Source organism: Bos taurus, chromosome 10 (assembly GCF_002263795.3).
Source record: "Bos taurus isolate L1 Dominette 01449 registration number 42190680 breed Hereford chromosome 10, ARS-UCD2.0, whole genome shotgun sequence".
In the NCBI taxonomy this organism is placed as follows: Eukaryota; Metazoa; Chordata; class Mammalia; order Artiodactyla; family Bovidae; genus Bos; species Bos taurus.
Genome location: NC_037337.1, coordinates 87,115,517 through 87,140,426, shown reverse-complemented (window position 1 = coordinate 87,140,426; position 24,910 = coordinate 87,115,517). Strand labels below are relative to the sequence as shown.

The window sequence follows — 24,910 nt, the reverse complement described above, 5'->3', positions numbered from 1 at the left end:
CCGAACCTAGCTGAGGTGAAATTGGGGATTTAGGATGAGGAAGGAAGGCAGACAGAGAGGAAGAACCAGAGGAACTGAGGATGCAAGGTTTTCTCCTACCCTGAGTTCCTTTGCAAAGTTAAAAATTACATCTACTAAAAATTGAAGGGCTTTGGAAACCAGTGAAAAATTAAGGTGTACTTAAAATCCTCTCTCCCTCTGTTGTTAAAAGAAATATCAGCAGTTCTGCCTCCACCATCAAAATATCCTTAATTTTTTGGCTTTTGGGGCTTTTTTTTTTTTTTTTTTCCAGACTGGAGTAGGTAGAGAGAGAGTGGGAGGGCAAGAGGATGGGGGCTGGGAGCAGAGCTTTAACAAAGAATCACTTTAACAGAAACTACTGAGTAATCGTTCTGCCCTGGGCCAAGAATAACATCAGCTCCATGTTGGCAATTAGAATCAGGTCAGTCGGCCTCACAGCTGGCGCAGCCCTCCTTGCAGACCCCAGCAGGGAGGGCCACTCAGGCTGATGTCACCAGCAGTCACCGCTGCCCAAGAAGGTCCCCCTGCTCAGCTGACAGAGAAGTTTTGTTTTTTTAATCCTTCTTCTTCGAGGGCAGGAAGCCAGTCTGAGAAGGAAGTGGGAAGCAGTGAGAGAAACCAGAGAGAAGACACCCTGGGATACATCAAGACGTAGATTCATTGAACCACCCTTAGACGGCCAAGATCCCGCGACTTCCTCAGCCATCCTGCAACCCATTTTAAATGAATGAATATACCTTAAAGCACATAGAATACTGCTTGGACCACCATATGTGCTTATTATGTGTTGGCCATTCTTACTTAAACCAAGAGGGAGGAATCTGCGCCGTTACTTATCTCTCGTCCCTCATAAAACTGGAATCCTGAGAGCAGTGGTTGCTGGGCAAAATGTACCCTGATAAGAGGAATGAACAGGAAGTTTTCAAGTTTGGAAAACTTATTCATAAGGAAGCTGTGGTAGATGAAGTGAAAAAGATGGAAACAAAGTTCCTATTTAAAAAAAAATGCCTCAAGTTTTATAAGGGCAACACTAAGTTTAACAAAACCAGCCTCCCTTCCAAAAGACACAGGACAAATAATGAAAAGGAGATACTTCTAATCTCTTTCTCTCTAGCTCAGTGGTTCTCAGAAGTCTTGGCATCATCTGGGAACTTAGAAATGGAAATTATTGACACCCATCCCAAACCTTAAACTATAAAGAAAAATGAGCACTGAAGAATTGATGCTTTTGAACTGTGATGTTGGAGAAGACTCTTGAGAGTCCCTTGGACTGCAAGGAGATCCAACCAGTCTATCCTAAAGGAGATCAGTCCTGGATGTTCATTGGTGGGACTGATGTTGAAGCTGAAACTCTAATACTTTGGCCACCTGATGTGAAGAGCTGACTTCTCTGAGAAGACCCTGATGCTGGGAAAGATTAAGGGCAGGAAGAGAAGGGGATGACAGAGGATGAGATGGTTGGATGGCATCACCAACTCAATGGACATGGGTTTGGGTGGACTCCAGGAGTTGGTGATGGACAGGGAGGCCTGGTGTGCTGCGGTTCATGGGGTCGCAAAGAGTTGGACACGACTGAGTGACTGAACTGAACTGAACTGATCCCAAACCTACTGAATCAGAAATGGTGTCAGAGAAGCAACTGATGTTTTACCAGACCCTTCAAGGAGTTCTGGTGCTCAAAACCAAGGGTTTGCAAACCAGGGCTTGCAGGCCAAATCCAGCCTGCCATGTTTTTCATTTTTAAAACTGTTTTATTTATTTATTCATTCTGTTTTGGCTGTGCTAGGTCTTTGTGGCTGCACACGAGCTACCCCCTAGTTGCGGTGTGCAGGCTTACTGTGGTGGCTTCTCTTGCTGTGGAGCAGGGCTCTAGAGCACACGGGCATTAGCAGTTGTGGCACGTGGGCTCAGTAGTTGTGACTCCTGGGCTCTAGAACACAGGCTCAGCAGTTGTGGTGCACGGGCTTAGTTAGTTCTGCAGCATGAGCCCTCTTCCCGGGTCAGAGAGGGAACCTGTGTCTCCTGCACTGGCAGATGGAGTCTTTACCACTGAGCTACCAGGGAAGCCCCCTGCCATCTGTTTTTGTAAAGAAAGTTTTAGTGGAAAACAGCCATACTCATTCATTTACATGGTCTATGGCTATTTTCCTTGGCAGAGCTGAGTAGTTACCACAGACCCTATGTACAGCTTGCAGGGCCTAAAATATTTACTTTATGGCCATTTACAGGAAAAGCTTGCTGACCTCTGCTCTGATTTAGAACCATGTTTTTATAAACTGCTCACAGTTTCAATTTTATCTTGTTTTGCTTATCATGTTCTCTATCAAATGACCGGATCATACCTATTTCCTTGTGCCTCTGGCCCTGGAAGCCTCTGCCAATGGCTCTAGGTGAGTTTCCTCTCCCAGGTCCATATTATAGGACCAGTCTTTTGTATGAGTGAGTCAGTAACATGGCAACTTCTAGACTTATGATTGAAATTCTAGACAGAGATGAGGATCAAAGCTTACACTGCATGAATGGTTAGAGATGCCCATTTCCAAACTCATATCCTGAATCAGTTTTCCTTCCCGAAAGCTTCAAAAAGCTAAGTGCAAAAGGGATAGACAACTTCCTTTGAATGCAATGCAAGAAAGGCTGCATGCTTTTCCAACACTATTTTTAGGAGATCACTATGAAAGACACGGTCCATGTATAACAGTAGACTAGAATACAGTATAGTATGTGTATGTATTAGTCACTCAGTCGTGACAAACTCTTTGAGACGCCATGGACTGTAGCCTGCCAGGCTGCTGTGTCCATGGAATTCTCCAGGCCAGAATACTGGAGTGGGTTGCCATTCCATTCTCCAGGGCATCTTCCTTACCCAGGGATCGAACCAGGGTCTCCTGCACTGGAGGCAGATTCTTTATTGTCTGAGCCACCAAGGAAGCCCCACAATACTGTATAAGGTCCCTTTTAATGTCCTAGTCCATAAACATGTTTCTCTTGTGAATGAGTACTAGGTAAATCAGATTTCAATTCTATCCACTGCTCTCAAACAGGAGCAGGAAATGGCAACCCAATCCAGTGGTCTTTCCTGGAGAATCCCAGGGACGGGGGAGCCTGGTGGGCTGCCATCTATGGGGTCGCACAGAGTCAGACACGACTGAAGCAACTTAGCAGCAGCAGCAGCAGCAGCAGCTCTCAAACAGGCAATTAACCAAACTGTTACTTATATCAATGGCTGTCTACACTTTAGCAACTTGAATCCAAAGCATAAGAAGTTCATCAGAGAAATCATCTCTATCTAAAGGGGTAACCCAAGGACAGACATATAGGCCACACAGAGAAGGCAAACCCTGTTTTCAGGCAATCATTTGGTTGTAATTTATAAAGGTATAATCACAAGCTGAGCTAAAAGTAGAGGCTTAAAAATCTAATAGGGCTTTGCTCTTTCTGTGGAGTATTTCTAAAAATCCTCTGAAATAAAGTGCTCTAAGTTACTAAATATCTTCATGTTATAACATTTAATAACTTATTTGCTATTTTAGTAGTTATAAACTCTTCAGGCTAATAGAATGTAGTTTCTTTCACTCTCTCCCACAGTCCCAAACTTCACCCCTACTCATTTTTACCTAAATCAACTGTGGATTAGAAGAACAGGGGGAAAAAATAAAATGATGTTATAAACATATATAAAATTATGATAAATGATGTTCTGTTCCCTCTCCAGGAGACACGAGATTAACTCCCTTCTTGGGAGTTCTGACTTCTCCCTAAAACAGGTATTCTGACAGATTCTAAAAAACATATTTTCCATATACTTCATAGTTCAGTGAAACTAGGTCAGTATAATCCTCAGTGAAAAAAAAGAAAATCCACACAAGAATAGCAGTACTCTGAGTTTTCAAAGGAATGTGAGTTGCTGGAAGCTAATCAAAAGAATGAGAAGGACTTAGAAATGAAGCAGTTTCTAAAAGTGAAAATCAGCAAAACTGCCTTTTCCCTCAAAACTTTCAGTGCTCTGCAATCACCTCCCCCCCACTTTTTTTTTTTTAATCATCCACCATTTCAGGGTATGGGAGCATTAAAAGGGACCAACTGTCTAGATTCTACTCAAATAAGGGAAATAACGGCTATGTATATTTCCACTATCCAGCATCTGATTAAATTGGCATTCTTAAGTAATCCAAACTGCATGGGGTTCAGAAGTTTTAAAAGTTTTAAGAAATTTACACAGATTAAAAAAAAACAACCTAAGATATACTGTGGGAAAAAATAAAAATGGAGTTGCTGCTAAGAGCATTCTCTAAAATGGAGCCAGGAGGCCACTGAGGACGTGTGGCTTCTGCACATCTCAGCAGGAACGGAATTTGAACCTCAACCGCTCCTTGTCTTAACACAGGCATTCAGAACATCTGCCCAGTGTTCCAGAAACTCAGGATGCTTAGGGGACCCTTATCCTCTAAGATAACTTGTGACAGTCTATTTATTTATTGGTCCTTTACCCTAAAATGACTCATAACCACCTATCCTTTAAGGACAAACATTTCCTTCCGTGTGTCAGGGTTGCACAGAACAACTCTAACCCTGTGGCATTGGCCTTGAGCCCCTGACTCTTTCTCTTCCTGGGAATAATCTTTTGGTATTACCCAAATCTGTCTCCTCAACTGGAATTCTTAAGACCCTGAATAAAGCTCTAGGGAATTCCCTGGGTGGGTGGGGTGTCCAGTGCTTGAGACTCCCTGCTTTCACTACCATCTCTGATCAGGGAACTAAGATCCCCAACAAACCAGGCAGTGCAGCCAAAATGAAAAAAAAAAAAAAGTTCAAAAACTGGCCTAAATGTCTCTGCTATCCCAAATATTATTTTTATTTATTAATTTTGGCTGTAGTGGGTCCCCGTTGCATCACACAGGCTTCTTTTGTTGCGCTGACTAGGCTCTCTAGTTGTGGCACAGGGCTCTCTAGTTGTGGTGTGCAGGCTTAGTTGCTCCATAGGAGGTAGGATCTTAGTTCCCTTACCAGGGATCAAATCCACATCCCCGACAATGGAAAGTGCGTTTTTCACTGCTGGACCACCAGAGAAATCCTCCACAAAGACTGCTTAAATAAAGAAATTTCTACGTGACAGAGGGTAGTGGGATGATGTTGTATTCCAGCTTTACAGATAAGAAGTCAGAATTTTTCTCCAGTAAAAAAAGACTTCACAAATGCCAGCATTTATGATTGTAGGTTGCATTCACCCTACAGGTTTTAGATAAGAGGAAGTAATTGCCTAAATTATTTAGTTCCTTATAAACCAAACTATCAGTAATCAAAGCCATTAAATAATATTTAAGTGAATATGTGGGGCACAAGAGGCCAAGCCTCTCTTTTTTTCCCAATAAAAGTGATATTAAACCAGTTTCAAACTAAAGCTACTACTTAATCTTAAAGACAGAATTTCAGAGAGAGTAACTAATTTACAAGAAATGAAATTTCTCCAACTTGTACATTTCTGAATCAACTCTAGCACATCAAAAATGTCTGTCATTATTGGTCTTACTAACTCTAGTGGCAAATGCCATACTGTTTGAATTTTTAGGAAATCAAATTTTAGTGAATTTTAGTGAATTGGTTTGCCCATTCCTGAAATTTTTCATTTTCAAGTGCCTGATCTGGGAAAGACAGGGAGAAAACAATTACATTTATCCAAAGGTACATTATAAAGATATGTATTTTATACCTAAAAAGATATTTATCCTTATGTTTGTCGATCTCAAATGGACAGGTGCCACCATGGCTCATTTGACAAGTGGCTCTTGGCCTGTGCATCTGAAATGATCATTTCAGATTAGAGAATAAATCCTGCACAGCCATGCTGTGACCACAGCAGTGCCTGTCTAAAATCTAAGTGCACCAGTCTGAGAAAGAGAGATGGTGTGATTAATCAAGTTGTATACAGGTTTTGTATTTATTTGAATAAAAGTGGGGGAAAAAAGCAAAAAAAAAAAAAAAGAAGTCAGAATTTTTCTCCAGTAAAAAAAGACTTCACAAATGCCGGCATTTATGATTTCTTACAAAGAATCAACATAATATACGGGCTTCCCTGGTGGCTCAGACAGCAAAGAATCCACTTGCAATGTGGGCGACCTGGGTTCAATTCCTGGGTTGCGAAGATCCCCCGGAGGAGGGCATGGCAACCCGCTCCAGTATTCTTGCCTGGAGAATCCCCATGGACAGTGGAGCCTGGTGGGCTACAGTCCAGCAAAGAGCTGGACATGACTGAGTGACTAAACACAATATAATATACAGATTATACTACCACAGATAAAGATTTTCAAGTGATGAATGATACTGAAAAAAATAAAAATTCCTATGGACCTGGATGGTAGTTGAAAAGATAATAGAGAGCACAATGATAATTGCTTTATTAGAAGGAAAAAAAAAAACCTTTGGGAATGTTACCTTTGAGTGAATACTAATTTTGCACAAATTAGTGTACACTACATACTACATTTTTATAAAAGCAAATGACAAGAGATTAACCAATATATTTCTTCACATAAATTTCAGGGAAGTTCACAGAACCAGTATGGATTCATACAAGCAGAACATGAAAAACGTGGTGAAGAAAAGCGAAAGTCACTCAGTCGTGTCCGACTCTTGAATTCTTTAGGCCAGAATACTAGAGTGGGTAGCTACTCTCTTATCCAGGGGATCTTCCCAACCCATGGATTGAACCAGGCTCTCCTGCTTTGTAGGAGGATTCTTTATCAGCTGAGCCACAAGGGTAGCCCATGATAGCAGGGAAAAACATGGTAACTGATTCTAATGATAATCCCATATCATCAAGAAAAATTTAAGTCTTCATGACCTGATTTTTTTGTGTGTGAAGTCATCCTTTCTCTGTGAACTTCCCTGGTGGCTCAGACAGTAAAGCGTCTGTCTGCAATGCAGGAGGCCTGGGTTCAATCCCTGGGTCGGGAAGATCCCCTGGAGAAGGAAATGGCAACCCACTCCAGTACTCTTGCCTGGAAAATCCTGTGGATGGAGGAGCCTGGTAGGTTACAGTCCATGGGGTCGCAAAGAGTCAGACACGACTGAGCGACTTCACTTTCACTTTTATAGACCAAAAAAATTATTTTAAAACGCTGGCTTTTAGGTATCTGGGAATTAGAACCTTTGAGAAATCATTGAATAAGATCAGGCAACAGAAAGGGTAAATATTACAAAAGAGATTTTTGTGCTGAAACTCTGAAATGAAAGAAAGGATGTTAAAACTGGTTCAGCATCACCTTTCAACAAAGCCAATGGATGGCTTCAGAACATGACTTGTTTGTAGATTTCCCCACGAACCAACCATTCAAGCCATGGTGGCACTGGTAAACTTTTGAGAGACTATTTCCACACTTCTCATGAAAGGAAAAAAAAAATTTTTTTTTTAACAGAAGGAAGATACTAGCACATGGAAAAGCCTGATTTTGAATTACCTGGTGCCGAGCTCGACTCTGGTCCAGAAGCTGCCGGGACTGAAGTTTTTGCTGTTCTAGTTGTTGTAGGGCAAAATGGAGTTGGTAGCTGCCTGCTGTGGGGTGGTACTTGTGCTGGGGGGCCACCCCTGTAGCCTTGCTATATGCGTTGTTCTCTACCTCTCCCTCCCAGGCAAAGCCACCTGTCTGGAGGCTCCTGAAGAGAAAAGAAAGCAGATTTTTTAGAATGGTTATATGCACAATGAAGGCAAGGAGAGAAACACCTCTGTTATTTTTCCTTGATAGAACTGAACACAGTCTGGAATTACAAATCTGATTTACCTACTAAACCGCAGCCCCATGAAGACAAAGGTGGGTGGCTCTGCTTTCCATTCTATTAGCAGCACTTGTCCTAAGCCTTGGCACAGACTGTTAAATAATTTAAATAGCCATTTTCTCTCCCCTTTAAAATGGCAATCCGCTCCAGTACTCTTGCCTGGAAAATTCCATGGACAGAGGAGCCTTGTAGACTACAGTCCATGGGGTCGCAAAGAGTTGGACACAACTGAACGACTTCACTTCTAATGGCCAAAAGGACCCCCCAAGCGGAGCCTTGAGAGCTTCAAATGCAGGAGGGCTAGTTACTTTAAGGTGACAACAGAAGCACAATCATACTAACAGCGACTTCAAAAGCATATGGGTGAATGATACAGGATTCTTGGTTTTCCTTAGCCACATATTGTGAAGTATCTGCTAATATCTCATATCATGGGACAGCATAACTGGTGTGAGAAGACACATTTTTTTCTTATTCTGAATTCATCTCATTTGGGTTCCGGCCACGTTGACATTTAGCTTGCGCACATTTAAGACATTACTGCTAGCTGAAATAAACCAGCCAGAAGAGGACAAATATTGCATGATCTGTCATACAACAGTCAAATTCATGCAGACAGAAAGTTGAATAGTGGTTGTGTGGGGTTGGGGAGACAGGGATGGGGAAGATATTGTTTAATGCGTATTGTGTTTTAGCAATAAACAATGACAAAGCTTTGGAGGTGGATGGCAGTGATGGTTGCACAACGTTGTGAAAAAGTGAAAGTGTGGAAGTGCTAGTCGCTCAGTCCTGTCTGACTCTGCTACCCCATGGACTGTAGCCTGCCAGTCTCCTCTCTCCATGCTATTCTCCAGGCCAGGATACCAGAGTGCGTTGCCATCTCCTTCTCCAGGGGATCGTCTCGACCCAGGGATCGAAACTGGGTCTCCTGCATTGCAGGCGGACTCTTTACCTGAGCCACCAGGGAAGCACAACATTACAAATGTACTAAATGCCACTGAACTGACACTTAAAAGTAGCAAATTTTATTACATGTATTATTTTGTCACAGTTGGTTTTTTTTTTTAAGATCTCTATTTATTTTTAGAACAATCTTATTTGTAAATCCTTCCATCTCCTTAACAGTTTTGGCTATTCAACTCTGAACCTTCTTTAACTACCTAGTATTTTTTTTTTTCTTTTCCTTTTAGAATTATAGTGACCAGAAAATTGTACACAGAAGAAACATGAAGAGCCTCATGGTGAACTACCTTATCCCCAAACCTTGGTGAATGGGGCTTAGAGAAATAAAACAGTGCCTAATTCAAGAAACCTATTCATAGTGATTTAAATCATCATGTTGTTCTTTCCTTTGTAAATATCCTTTGGTGTTAATGGTCATTTCAGTGGCAGAGATGCAACAAGACTGGGGTGAGCTGACACAGATCTTCCTGAGTCCTGACCTACCGGCCGCCTGGTTATTAACAGTCTGGGTCTTGGTGACCCCAGAAGAGCTCTGGCGGGGTGGGGAGCGGTGTGGGGAGCAAAGTGGGTCGTCTGCCGAGGCCAGAAGCCCACACTCCTCTCTTGCCGGGGACCTCCTCTCTCTCAGCGTGGTCATTCGGGTCTCTGCTTTGGTTTCCCTACCCCTCTCAAAGACATTCCAGACACCTTGTTAAGGGAAAGTCTGTGTAGTGTACTCTGAAGTCCATGGATGAAAGGTTTTCTACTCGCGTGATCTCACCTCTGCTATGTCACATCCCTTGCACACCTCCTCCCACAGTTGGGCTCCCACAGTGCAGTTGCACAATTACGCACTTTCGGCTAATCTTCCTGGAGAACAGCACCAGAAAGCTCAGAGCTTACTTATTATTAGCTTTCTTTCTTTTTTTTTTTTTGACATTTGATCTTCCTGATCCCTCCTGAATTACCTCAAGGTACCAGTTGCTAGACATAATCTTTCCCAAGGGGCTTCTGGAGATGTGGAGAAATGTGGAGATCAATGATCGTGCATAAATATAAACTCCAGTATATGGATAAAATGTTAATGTTATTCACAAAGCAAAGTGTTGAGTGGGAGTCAAACAGGAGTTCCAGAGTTCAGGAGTGAGGGGCTAGAGGAAACAACTATCTCTCTTCTCATTAGTGAGGGAAGAGAAAAGCTTACTAACAAAGACACAACAAATAGAGAAGGGAACTGAGGGAGCTCTGAGTGGAAGGGAGGGCAATGGAGCAGGGCATCCAGGTACAATGAAAAGCAGGAGCAAGCCAATCCAATGAACACAGGGGAAGAGACATGATACTGCAGGAACCGCCTGCTGAATAACTCTGAGATCTCCATGCCAATTAAGGCAGGAATTTGAATCTAGAATGAAATTATCACTTACGATAATTGGACCAAAGGTCAGACAATTCATCAGTTGTGATTCTGCTTCCATTCCTGGTCTGCTGGTTACAGAAGGTTCTAGCCACAAGAAGCAGTCCAGACTCAGGGATTCAATACTAAAGGGTTTATATAACAATATAGATTGTATTTCAGAATTCAACTTATGGGCTAGCTAAATTGGTTTTATTTTCTAAAAACTGTTTTAGGGTCTTCTCTGGTGGTCCAGTGGCTAAGACTCCGTGCTCCCAGGGTTCAATTCCTGGTCAGGGAGGTAGATCCCACATGCCACAACTAAGAGCTGGCACGCCACAATTAAGATTCTATATGTCACAATGAAGATCGAAGACCCTTCATGCCGCAACTAAGACCTGGTGCAGCCAGATAAATAAACAGATAAATAAAATATTAAAAAAAATCAGTAACAGCCGGTTATTCCTGGAACCAGTGCTGTTACTATTACAAAAACTGCTTTAATAACAAATATTTCTAGCAGACATTGACTTTAATGTCTTCTTGTAACCAGAGAGTCTTATTAGGAGATGACCAGGGACAGAGTCTCAGGGGTATGGACATGAAGCAAGGGTCTGTCCATGTATACGGGGCAGGACAGTAGTAAGAGAAGATCAAATGAGGGCCTTTGGATAAGAGAAGGCTTATCCATCTGACTGCATACACATTGGACAGGCTGCAACAAGATTAATTTTTAAAGTGAAGGCTGTTTTTAATCTCATCAATAACAAAAGCAGTCTCCAACTCACAAAAAGAAGTTTCTTTAGTAAGTAGAGGTTTTTAGCAAAGAGGAAGGAATTTTTGCAGTGCAACAGTAGGTACGTGCATGAGTGCTCAGCGGTGTAAGGCCATGTGGTAAGGGCCATGAGGAACCTGCTTGCTTTGAATTCCAGTGGGTGCTACTCAGACCTCGGTGTCTCACAGTCAAAGCACAAGACTTCGGGGTTTGCAATATGCACGTATTGTCATCACTGCCACGGAGGATGCCAGCTACACTGTCACTTGGGTTTGCCCCTAGTGAGATTATATATCTACATAGTCCTTTCCATGGCAGCTACAAGTTTCTCAAATACATTTCCTACTTCCACCAAAATTTTGAGATTCTGTTACTCTCTATAAAGTTCATTTTTTATGTTATTCTTTGCTCAATACTAAAATATAATATTATATACATTCCCTATAAATAACTTCCTTATACTTTTATGTTATTTATAGAGTAGGATAAACAGAGTTAAAAGAGTTAGCTGTGAGAATGCTCTGTTGAATATTCGATTCGAATTCAGAGATTCAAAGCGAACTATGGTGTATTTTGCCCTGACTACCTATGTAGCTAACAGCCAACAATACCGCAGACTTCTCTAAACCATTCTTTCTTTTACTAGCCTCGTCATTTGGAAGGCTGTCTTTCCTCCTTTCTTTAATACACCGTAGCACTGCAGGACTAAACGTTCTCACCATCACTGCCCTTCCCGCAACATGTCCCACCCTCCAACTTCTGGTCAACAGGGCTGTATCTTTCCCACTGGTTTAGTATCTGTTCCATCAAATGGATGCTAGTTATCCGGAACTCGGAGGAAACTAGTAAAATACATAGGTCTTTAGCAAAGCAAAATCTCCTGAGCAGGCTGTTGCCCTCATCATAAAGATATGCGTTCAGTGTAACGATTTCCCAAGAATAATATGATGTCTCAAAAGAGTATACAGGGTAGCGATGAAATGGAGGAACTCGACAGTTGTGCAGTGTGATTCTGCAGTACGTTTCCCCAGGTCCTTCCACCCCATTCAAGCAAAACCCGAGCAATCACGTACAAGGATGCCTCTGCCCTCTTGAGGGTGCTGGCAAGCGTGCTTTCATCTGTCCTAATAGTGGGGCTGTGGGATTACTGACATTTAATAGGTAGAGGTGCTAAATGCCCAAAAATACCAGGAAGAGTCAGCCTTGTGCTGGGAAACTATGCCACTGATGCTTCTAATGAGAAACAATGTGAAGACTGAGGGAGGTGCTTTTTGGAAAGAATCTTACTACTTCTTCACAAGAAAGAGTATCTACCCACTTCCATGACACTACACCCACTGCAGACAGTGGAATGTCTATCTATGGAATCTACAGATATTCATGGACAGCAGAGGCTCCATTCTCTTTGCCTATAAATTTTTAATCTCAAACAAAGTAGTCGTGGCACACAGTAAGTGCTGGAAAGGCGCTGCAAGTGCCAAAAGTCCTACGAATGAGGGAAGAGCTCCCACAAGCTGTCCAAAGCGGTGCTGGCCAGGGACTTCCCTAGCGGTCCAGTGACTAAGACTCTGCACTCCCAATGCTGGGGGCCCAGGTTCAATCCCTGATCAGGGAAATAGATCCCACATGCTGCAACTAAGAGTTCACACGCTCCAATTAAAGATCCTATGTGTCCCAACTAAGACTGCTGCAGCCAAGTAAGTAAATATATTAAAATGAATAATTAGAAAACAAAGCGGTGCTGGACAGAATAAGGATGCTACATGCTCAGAGAGGCATTACAAATAGTGCTGGGGAACCCCCTTGGCCATGGGGGTTATTTTCAAGGGCAAAATTGGTGTGATTCTGCATGGAATGTTGTGTGTCCCATTCTTGATCCCTCCCAGGGCAGCTGGGGTTGGGTCATATTCACAAAGACCAAATGGATAAGAAGAGAAGACAGGGCACACTACTCTGGCTTTTCTTACATCCAACTTCTCTATGCTTTATAATTCTTAAACTTTCACCTGTAAAATAGGGATATGATAATAGTACCGATCAACACTTCATAGGGTTATCATGCAGACTTAAGAGTGAACACAAGTCAAAGTACAGGCACACAGGAAGAGTTACAAAAATATATCACCACTACAACTACTACCGTTATAATTATTCTTCTCCTTCCTAAACAATTCCATTTCCCTGCTGCCCTATAGTTCTTTGAGGTATTATAGTATATAGAAACATAAATTTGATCATTTTCCACCAGAGGATTCTATGTTACAAAGTTAGCACCATCTAGTTATGAGTATTCATTGTAAGGTCAAAAGTGCTCCAAGTTATTAATACCAAAAAGGAAAGCCTTGATGTACAGTGAATCCAAAGGGTTATTATAATTGTATTGCAATTCCTTATGTTAAAGACTGAGACAAGTTATTTGGGGAGGGATGGATCCATCTCCTCTTCAATCCACTAAATAGTGAAGGTGGGAGACTTGCCTGGTGGTCCAGTGGCTAGGACTGCATGCTCCTGATGCAGCGGGACTGGGTTCAATCCTTCGTCAGGGAACTGGATCCCACATGCTATAAAACTAAAACCCGGTGCAGCCAATAAATAAAAAAAAATACTTTAAAAAAATAGTGAAGGGGGTACCTATATAATCTACCCTGTCAGGTAGTCAGTTTTTTGCTCAAACCTACTTTCCGATCCTACATCAAAGCCAATCATCTCAGAGGCTGAACGTGTGATCTATAAGCAGCCATGAGTCTACCTTCCTCCACTCTTCACTGGTGATCTCAAACAGAGGACTTTCTGTTTATACTGCCTGTTTCTGTCCTAACATTCTCCCCAGTTTTCTAACATGGTTTCCATCCATGTAAATATAATGGCTTCCTTTTTCTATTCTAGACAGTGGTCAAGGGAGAGCAAGAGTGAACTGGAGAGGCCTCTGGGGCTCCTTAAAACTCATGATCCCAAAGGGGAGTCCTACCCTCCACTTTCAGAAACAATGAAATAGCTCTCTATTTTATTGTAGCTCGTGCATTCAGCATCTTGAATATAACCTCTCTTGTAAATAAACGAAAGGTAAAAAAAAAACCCAGAAAACATTTAAGAGTTTCTGATGGACCTCTGCTTCTGAGCAAGTAGAAAGTTACTTATACCTTAATGAAAATAGTAAGCTGAATACACTGCTAAATTATACTTATTTCAAAACCAACAGAATGCTGAGGAACAAAATGCTAAATGAATATAACCACAGGAAGTGACAAGCTCTTCGGACGGTCCCTGGGACGAGGAGGAATGGAAAGTGTCAAAGATGGGGCCTAAGATCTCCCCTTTGGGATCTACCAGCTCAACTTCTGACAACCTTGTAACGCCTGGACGTGGCAGGTTATTTTAGAAGCCCTAGCCACAGAATAAGTCTGTACCCACCCATCAACTCTTCCATCAACTTCATGGGGACACAGAAGGCTTGGGAGGGGTGGTGCTGTGTGCAAGGACTGATTAAAGTCCCTTTCAGAGAAATGATGGATATTATTCTTTGACCTTGACCAAAACGCAACAAGTAGTACAGTCTAAAAGTTAGTAATGTAAAATCCGAGACCAAATCAATGAGCTTTTCATACTCTGTTGATCTATCTAGCATTTTGAATGGATTTTTTATCCATACAAGACTTTTGTAATATACAGCATTAATCTTTAGAAATACTGGTTCACTGAGTTATGCAGACCTTCCAAATGTAGACATATTTCATTACACAATATTAAAAAACTGTATTTATTAGTATCCATCACTCCAATCTCACCAAAAAACAGTCTTTAAGTATTAGGAAGGTGTCATATTCATAGTGGTCAATATCAGTTTTTCAGAATTCTTTGCACAAAAAGATCTTACTGGTGATTCCATTCTGCCCCCCAAAGCAGCCAGAGGTGAAACAAATCTAAAGTTACAACAAAGTCTAGACCCAGCTTAATTATCAAATTGGCTAACCCCTTCTCCCTCTGCCTCCTTTCCATATACTGGAAACCTGAGAAAAAGATGAACATTTTTTTGGGGGGGTGAGGTGTAAATATTATTTACTTACACCTATGGTTTTACCTAAAATGTCCAGCATACAATTAATCATTATAAAAGGCATGTAGAAGCAAGAAAACATGACCCGTGAGAGAAAGTCAGTGGAAGGACACAGAGAGGCGGTACAGATGTTGGACTTAGCAAACGTGGACTTCAAAATAACAGTTATAAATTATTGGGTACCCAAGAGTATTGGGTAAAAGATGGGCAACACCTATAAACAGATGAAGGATTTCAATAGAGAGATGAAATCTATTAAATGAAGAACTGAACAAGAATCCTAGAAATGAAAAAAATATAAAATCAGAGATGAGGAGTGCATTTGGAATGTTTAACAGCAGACTGGACACAGTAGAATATCTAATATGTACAAAATTGAAATCCCAGTAGTTGAGGATAGAGGATGGGACAGTAGAAATATTTAAAGAGATTAGGGCTGGGAATTTCCAAAACTGATGGTAAACATTAACCTACAGACCTAAGGAGTTGAACAAAACCCCAAGCAGAATACATACAAAGAAGCCCATACCCAGGCAGATCATAGTCAAATTGCTGACACAAATCTTAAAAGCAGCCAAGGTGGCGAGGTGCTCGGTGGTAGTAGTATTTTTACATACAAGGGAACAACAGTGCAAATGATTTGATGATTTATTAAAAAATGACAGCCAGAAATATTTAGTTATCTTTAAAGTGGTGAAAGGGAAACAAAAATTACAAAGTGCCAACCTAGACTTAAACATTTATAAAACACCCTCAATCAATTCAGTCTATTCGATAATTATGGAAAACTAACCCAACAACTTTAGAATGTGTATTCAAGTACATGGGGAACATACACAAGACAGCCTAAACGCTAGGTCATAAAACAAATCTGAATAAAAATGAAAAGATCAAATCACATAGAGTATACTCTAACCAGAATGCTATTAAATTAAGAATCAATTAGCAAAACGATACCTAGAAAATTCCCAAATATTTGGAAATTAAATAGCATACTTTAAATAACCTATAGATCAAAGAAGAAATCACAAGAGAAACTAGAAAATGCATCAAACTGAATGGTAATGAAAACACAACCAAACAAAATTTGAATTTCAGGGAAGAGTCCTTAGATAGAAATATATAGCATTAATACTATATGGTCAGGGGCAGTGGCCAAGAGGAGCAACCTCACGTCCAAGGAGCGGTGGCTGTGTGGGCACAGGAGGACCAAGAGGAGCTACTCCACATTCAAGGTCAGGAGGTATCTCCTCACCGCCAGGAGGAAGTGAGGAGATACCCCTTGTCCAAGGTAAGGAGCAGCAGCCATGCTTTGCTGGAGCAGCTGTGAAGAGATACCCCACGTCCAAGGTAAGAGAAACCCAAGTAAGATGGTAGGTGTTGCGAGAGGGCATCAGAGGGGAGACACACTGAAACCATAATCACAGAAAACTAGTCAATCTAATCACACAGACCACAGCCTTGTCTAACTCAATGAAACTAAGCCATGCCGTGTGGGCAGGTCATGGTGGAGAGGTCTGACAGAATGTGGTCCACTGGAGAAGGGAATGGCAAATCACTTCAGTATTCTTGCCTCGAGAACCCCATGAACAGTATGAAAGGCAAAATGATAAGATACTGAAAGAGGAACTCGCCAGGACGGTAGATACCCAATATGTTACTGGAGATCAGTGGAGAGATAACTCCAGAAAGAATGAAGGGATGGAGCCAAAGCAAAAACAATACCCAATTGTGGATGTGACTGGTGAGAGAAGCAAGGTCCAATGCTGTAAAGAGCAATATTGCATAGGAACCTGGAATGTCAGGTCCATGAATCAAGGCAAATTGGAAGTGGTCAAACAGGAGATGGCAAGAGTGAATGTTGACATTCTAGGAATCAGCGAACTCAAATGGACTGGAATGGGTGAATTTAACTCAGATGACCTGCCACTGTGGGTAGGAATCCCTTAGAAGAAATGGAATAGCCATCATGGTCAACAAAAGAGTCCAAAATGCAGTACCTGGATGCAATCTCAAAAACGACAGAATGATCTCTGTTTGTTTCCAAGGCAAATCATTCAATATCACAGTAATCCAAGTCTATGTCCCAACCAGTAACACTGAAGAAGCTGAAGCTGAATGGTTCTGTGAAGACCTACAAGACCTTTTAGAACTAACACCCAAAAAAGATGTCCTTTTCATTATAGGGGACTGGAATGCAAAAGTAGGAAGTCAAGAAACCCCTGGAGTAACAGGCAAATTTGGCCTTGGAATATGGAATGAAGCAGGGCAAAGGCTAATAGAGTTTTGCCAAGAGAATGCACTGGTCATAGAAAACACCCTCTTTCAACAACACAAGAGAAGACTCTACACATGGACATCACCAGATGGTCAACACTGAAATCATATTGATTATATTCTTTGCAGCCAAAGATGGAGAAGCTCTATACAGTCAGCAAAAACAAGACCAGGAGCTAACTGTGGCTCAGATCATGAATTCCTTATTGCCAAATTCAGACTTAAATTGAAGAAAGTAGGGAAAACCACTAGACCATTCAGGTATGACCTAAATCAAATCCCTTATGATTATACAGTGGAAGTGAGAAATAGATTTAAGGGACTAGATCTGATAGACAGAGTGCCTGACAAACTATGGATGGAGGTTCATGACATTGTACAGGAGACAGGGATCAAGACCATCCCCACGGAAAAGAAATGTAAAAAAGCAAAATGGCTGTCTGGGGAGGCCTTACAAATAGCTGTGAAAAGAAGAGAAGTGAAAAGCAAAGGAGAAAAGGAAAGATATAAGCATCTGAATGCAGAGTTCCAAAGAATAGCAAGGAGAGATAAGAAAGCCTTCTTCAGAGATCAATGCAAAGAAATAGAGGGAAACAACAGAATGGGAAAGACTACAGGTCTCTTCAAGAAAATTAGAGATACCAAGGGAACATTTCATGCAAAGATGGGCTCAAAAAAGGACAGAAATGGTATGCACCTAACAGAAGCAGAAGATATTAATGAGAGGTGGCAAGAATACACAGAAGAACTGTACAAAAGAGATCTTCACAACCAAGATAATCACAATGATGTGATCACTCACCTAGAGCCAGACATCCTGGAATGTGAAGTCAAGTGGGCCTTAGAAAGCACCACTACGAACAAAGCTAGTGGAGGTGATGGAATTCCAGTTGAGCCGTTCCAAATCCTGAAAGATGATGCTGTGAAAGTGCTGCGCTCAATATGCCAGCAAATTTGGAAAACTCAGCAGTGGCCACAGGGCTTGAAAAGGTCAGTTTTTATTCCAATCCCAAGGAAAGGCAATGCCAAAGAATGCTCAAATTACCACACAATTGCACTCATCTCACATGCTAGTAAAGTAATGCTCAAAATTCTCCAAGCCAGTCTTCAGCAATACATGAACTGTGAACTTTCAAATGTTCAAGCTGGTTTTAGAAAAGGCAGAGGAACCGGAGATCAAATTGCCAACATCCGCTGGATCATGGAAAAAGCAAGAGAGTTCCAGAAAAACATCTATTTCTGCTTTATTGACTATGCCAAAGCCTTTGACTGTGTGGATCACAATCAACTGTGGAAAATTCTGAAAGAGATGGGAATACCAAACCACCTGACCTGCCTCTTGAGAAATTTGTATGCAGGTCAGGAAGCAACAGTTAGAACTGGATATGGAACAAAAGACTGGTTCCAAATAGGAAAAGGAGTACGTCGAGGCTGTATATTATCACCCTGCTTATTTAACTTCTATGCAGAGTACATCATGAGAAATGCTGGGCTGGAAGAAGCACAAGCTGGAATCAAGATTGCCGGGAGAAATATCAATAACCTCAGATATGCAGATGACACCACCTTTATGGCAGAAAGGGAAGAGGAACTAAAAAGCCTCTTGATGAAAGTGAAAGAGGAGAGTGAAAAGTTGGCTTAAAGCTCAACATTCAGAAAACTAAGATCATGGCATCTGGTCCCATCACTTCATGGGAAATAGATGGGAAACAGTGGAAACAGTGTCAGACTTTATTTTGGGGGGCTCCAAAATCACTGCAGATGGTGATTGCAGCCATGAAATTAAAAGACGCTTACTCCTTGAAAGGAAAGTTATGACCAACCTAGATAGCATATTCAAAAGCAGAGACATTACTTTGCCAACAAAGGTCCGTCTAGTCAAGGCTATGGTTTTTCCTGTGGTCGTGTATGGATGTGAGAGTTGGACTGTGAAGAAAGCCAAGCGCCAGAGAATTGATGTTTTTGAACTGTGGTGTTGGAGAAGACTCTTGAGAGTCCCTTGGACTGCAAGGAGGTCCAACCAGTCCATCCTAAAGGAGATCAGTCCTGGGTGTTCCTTGGAAGGAATGATGCTTAAGCTGAAACTCCAGTACTCTGGCCACCTCATGTGAAGAGCTGACTCACTGGAGAAGACTCTGATGCTGGGAGGGATTGGCGTCAGGAGGAGAAGGGGACGACAGAGGATGAGATGGCTGGATGGCATCACCAACTCGACGGACTTGAGTTTTAGTGAATTCCGTGAGTTTTTGATGGACAGGGAGGCCTGGCGTGCTGCGATTCATGGGGTCACAAGGAGTCGGACACGACTGAGCGACTGAACTGAACTGAATACTATACTGATTTTACACATTGATGTGTAATGCAAAATCAATGTCCTAAGCTGCCACTTTAAGAAGCTAGAAAAATAAAGCAAGTTAAACACAAAGTAAAAGAATAAAAAATAAAATAATAAGAGCAGAAGCTAATAAAGTAATTAAACAAGGAAGCCATTAGACTGAGGGGGCATTAATGCCTTGGCAGTCAACATAAGCAAACCAAAACCCACACTGGAGTCAATGCACTGACATTTGAGAAAATGCATTTAAGAACAACGAATCATAAACAGCCAAGTAGTCTTTTCCAAGTAAGGCAACCCCTTAAGCTATAGCCAAATAATTTGCTTACTCTGCTTAAGAGTCTGCTCTGTTTAAAAAAAAAAAAAAAAGCTTTCCCCTTAGTCTCTGCCAGTGGAGCACTCCAAACCATTTTCAATTTGAGTGAAAGTATGTTAGTAGCAGTCGTGTCTGACTCTTCGCGACCCCATGGACTGTAGCCCGCCAGGCTCCTCTGTCCATGAGGTTCTCCAGGCAAGAGTACTGGAGTGGGCTGCCATGCCTTTCTCCAGGGGATCTTCCCAAGCCAGAGATCAAACCGAGGTCTCCTGAATTCTAGGCAGATTCTTCCACCATTTGAGCCACCAGGGAAGTCCACTTAGTTTGGTGCTACCCAATTAAATTCAACGTTTGTTCAAATGAACTCTTTGAAAATTTATTAATAATGTACTTTAGTTAACCTTTTAATACAATGAAATAGAAAATGGGCAAATAGGAAATACCAACAAAAGCAAAAGTTGCCTATATGAAAAGAATTGAAAATTGATATTCAAGCAAACTAATCATAAGGGAAAAATACGTACATTATTAATATCAGGAATGAAGAAGGGGGACATCATAGAGAGAATACAGATATCAAAAGTATAAGGCGATATTATGAACAACTCTGTCAAATACTCAACAACTTAAGATAAACTGAAAAAACCCTTGGAAAGAAATCCTTTTTGAAAGGGACACGATGAGAGAAAATCTAAATATATAAATTTGACTTGTAGTCAAAAACCTTAACAAAGAAAGCTTCAAGTCCAGATGGTTTCAATGAATTCTATCAAACATTTAAAGAAGAAATAATTTCAGTCTTTCACAAAATCTGTCAGTGAAGACAAGGGAAAACTTTCCAACACATTTTATGATGTGAACCTCCCTCTGAAATAAAAGAAAAAAAAAAAAAAAAAAAACTTGACAAAAACAAGAAAAGAAAATTACAGACCTATATGCCTGAACACACACACAGTTTTAATAAAATATTAGCAATTATAATCAATCTATCTGTCTCATATATAGGATATATATTATGATCAAGTGGTATTTATCACAAGAGTGATTTAAGGTTAAAAAAAATCAATCACGTAATTTATCACATTAAGAAAATGAAGAAAAATCATATGATAAGATGTCAAAATACACTGGACAAAATTTATTCACGTCTATTCATGACAGAAACTCTCAATAAACTAGGAACAGAAAGAAAGTTGCTCAATCTAATAAAGGATGTTTATGAAAAACCTATGGCAAACATGAGACTTATTGGTGAAGCACTGAGCATTTTTTCTCCTAGATCAGGAATAAAGGAAAAACATTTGTTCTTAAAATTAGTAATATAAGACCCAGTCAGTGTCATAAGAAAAAATAAAAATGCCATTATTTATAGATATATTTTCTTACACCAAAAACTCTACAACTTTTAATAAAAACACTGCACTGGAAGAACTAATAAATGGAGCAAAGCAGCAGAAACTAAGGTCCATTCAGCTCAGTTCAGTTCAGTCGCCCAGTTGTGTCCAACTCTTTGTGACCCCATGAACCGCAGCACGCCAGGCCTCCCTGTCCATCACCAACTCCTGGAGTCCACCCAAACCCATGTCCATTGAGTCGGTGATGCCATCCAGCCATCTCATCCTCTGTTGTCCCCTTCTCCTCCTGCCCTCAATCCCTCCCAGCATCAGGGTCTTTTCCAGTGAGTCAATTCTTCGCATCAGGTGGCCAAAGTATTGGAGTTTCAGCTTCAACATCAGTCCTTCCAATGAAAACCCAGGACTGATCTCCTTTAGGATGGACTGGTTGGATCTCCTTGTAGTCCAAGGGACTCTCAAGAGTCTTCTCCAACACCACAGTTCAAAAGCATCAATTCTTCAGCACTCAGCTTTCTTTATAGTCCAACTATATATAAATATATATATATATATATATGGTCCATTAACAAAATATAATCATATTTTTATATGCTAGTCATACACAATTAAAATTTCAATGTAATTATTAATTGAAAATGAAACTTTAAAAAGCAATATAATTTAAAAATTCATAAAAATATACCAAATATCTCAAAATAAAGATACTGGAAAATGTATAAGGTATATACATTGATTTTATGAACATTAATGAGAAATCTTACACAAAACCTAAGTAAATATAAAGATATCCCATATTCTTGACTGATTGGAAAATTCAACACTGCTAATATGTTTATTCTGGATTACAGACATTAGTTTTTCTCAGTTCACAATTTCCATCTATAAATTTGTCTTGAAATTTTCTTTTATTCATTAAAGCCTACTTTTCTTTATACCCTTGTTCATAGTTACATTGGCCACTTTAAAATCTTTGTCTGTTAATTCTGTCATCGGAGGCTTCTAAGGACTGGGGTTGCAAAGAGTTGGACACAACTGAGAATGCACGCACACAAAGAAAAAAGGGAATCACTTAAGACCAGGATTGATTCATGAAAAAATAAGTCATGCTAGACTAACCTCAACATTCAAGAAACTAAGATCATGGCATCTGGTCCCATTACTACAAGGTGAAGAGATGGGGAAACAGTGCAAACAGTGACAGACTTTATTTTCGTGGGCTCCCAAATCACTGTAGATGGTGACTGCAGCCATGAAATCAAAAGACGCTTGCTCCTTGGAAGAAAAGCTGTGACCAATCTAGACAGCATATTAAAAAGCAGAGACATTACTTTGCCGACAAAGGTCCGTGTAGTCAAAGCTATGGTTTTTCCAGTAGTCATGTATGGATGTGAGAGTTGGACTATAAAGAAAGCTGAACATTGAATAATTGATGCTTTTGAACTGTGGTGTTAGAGAAGACTCTTCAGAGTCCCTTGGACTGCAAGGAGATCAAACCAGTCAATCCTGAAGAAAATCAATCCTGAATATTCATTGGAAGGACTAATTCTGAAGCTGAAAGTTCCAAAACTTTGGCCACCTGATATGAAGAGTTGACTCAGAAAAGACTCTGATGTTAGCAAAGATTGAAGGCAGCAGGACAAGAGGACAGCAGAGGACGAGATGTTGGATGGCATCACTGACTCAAAGCACGTGAGTTTAAGAAAGCTCTTGAAGATGGTGAAGGACAGAGAAGCCTGGCATGCTGCAGTCCAGGGGGTCGCAAAGAGTCAGACACATGTGAGTGACTAACACTTTCTTCTCACTTTCCAGGGAAGATGAGGAAGTGAAGGGAAGTCTGGAATGGCAGAACTATGGAATAGGTGGTGCTTCCAGAGAGGTTCAAAGCATCGGAGGAACAGCCCTGACAGTGACTCAAGGGGAGCTGGCCAACATGACGCTGACAGTGAGAACAGGTACTTTAGCCCCTGAAGGATCAAATAAACGGGCGAGAACTTCTGAAGAAGTGAGAGATACATAAGCAGAGTGACAGTAATGATGGTAAATGGTTGAAAGGCAGAAAAACTCATGGGCCCTGGAAGCTTACACCGGAAGATATACTACGAAATTAAAAGTTATATATAGTCAAGAGGTCAGTGATAATTAAGTTTAACACTAAAATGACATAGTGTAGTCTCCAAGAAAAAGTCTGCTTACAAAAGGCTTCCATTGAATGACTGAGAGCTACTTTCATTAGTGAAAGAATAAAAGTTGAATTGCATGTAGATATCAATTTAATAAATAATACAGAAACTGTCTAGTAAGTCTTAAGGCTTGTTGTTAGTCACTGCTGACTAGGAACAGTAACAGCTGGCCACATGAAATTTGTGCCTCAAATTACTTAAGTGGAATGAATTTGAGATTTTATATTCACGGTGACAGGTGCCTTACTTAGAGAATTTTTGTTTTGGAAAATTATTTTAAAAGATCTCTAAAAATGCAAGTGCTGAAGGCTAAAATTTTATTTTTTTACCTTTGAGTTTGCTCCCTGAGATAAGACTAAACACTTTTTTTTCCTGTTTTGAATCTATGGAGTTATATTGAGATGGTTCTTATGCAGAAAGAGCTGTAGTACAATAAAGGCAGTATGAGAGGTACAGAAAAGCTCAGAAACTATCTGGAAGAACTATGTGAACTTTTGATGACCTATATGCTAGGTCAAAAAGCACAGAACTATATGAAATTATAAATGCAGGCTGATCTTCCTGCTTGAGAACAGGATGAAAAGCTTAAAAACCTTTAAATATTTTGTTTATTTGAGAGGATGAAAGGCTCTTGGGAAAGGATTAAAGAAATAATCCAAGAAAGAAGGCAAGAAGAAATAAAAGGCTTTGGATGCTGGAAAGGAATCAAAAACCAATGCAAGAGCTGGGTGGGTGAGAGAATTCTAGAGGGAGAGCAGAGTCCCTGTGCCCCTGGATCCGCCCCACAGGTTCCCAAGTGGACGACCCTCAGGACAGGCGCAGCACAGCTTGGTGACGAAGAGCTGGGCTCCTGAACAAGACTGCTACGTTCAAATCCTGGCGTTACCACTTAAAGCAACATGCTCAACACCTCTCCGTGCCTTGGTTTCCTGGGCTGTGAAATGGGAGTAAAACTCAATCTCACCTCTCACAGGGCTGGTTCAAGAATTAAATGTAATAATCTGTCTAAAAGCATTGCACAAATGTCTGGCACACACAATAAGTGCTCAATAAATGTGAGCTGCTGTTATTAACATTCTTTCTGTGGAAAAATCAACCCAAACCTTTGCGAAAATAAGCAATCAGGATGCTAAGGTGTGAGCGATTCTATTACTTCTCAGAAGGAAAAGGAGCAAAGAAGTATTTGTAACGTCCTGACTGAGTACTGTGTCCACATGGCTTAACCTGGGTGATAAACGGGGGAGTCAACCTAGTGGATCTGAAAAAAAAAAAAAGGACTCAGGAGTCCTCAGTGCTTTCGAGCTGGGTCTCCCCAGCTACAGACAGCCGCTGCATGGCAGCCCCTACCTGACGTCGCTTCCTCATGATGGAGACCTTGCTGCTCCAAACCAAGCCAGTGGGAGAATGCTATGACCACAGGCAGGGTGCCGCCCCTGCGGGGAAGTGGGTGTTTACTAATAATGCTGTTACGGGAGGACAGCTGTTCAGG

The 24,910-nt window shown here is 41.0% G+C and overlaps 1 protein-coding gene across 1 annotated transcript in view; it reads right to left on the bottom strand.

The window, feature by feature from the left end:
- Window positions 1–24,910, bottom strand: part of TTLL5 (tubulin tyrosine ligase like 5) — a 317,558-nt gene that overhangs the window by 94,277 nt on the left and 198,371 nt on the right. The window contains 1 exon segment of the mRNA XM_059890944.1: window positions 7,479–7,674. Within this exon segment, the coding sequence (XP_059746927.1) occupies window positions 7,479–7,674 (196 nt within the window).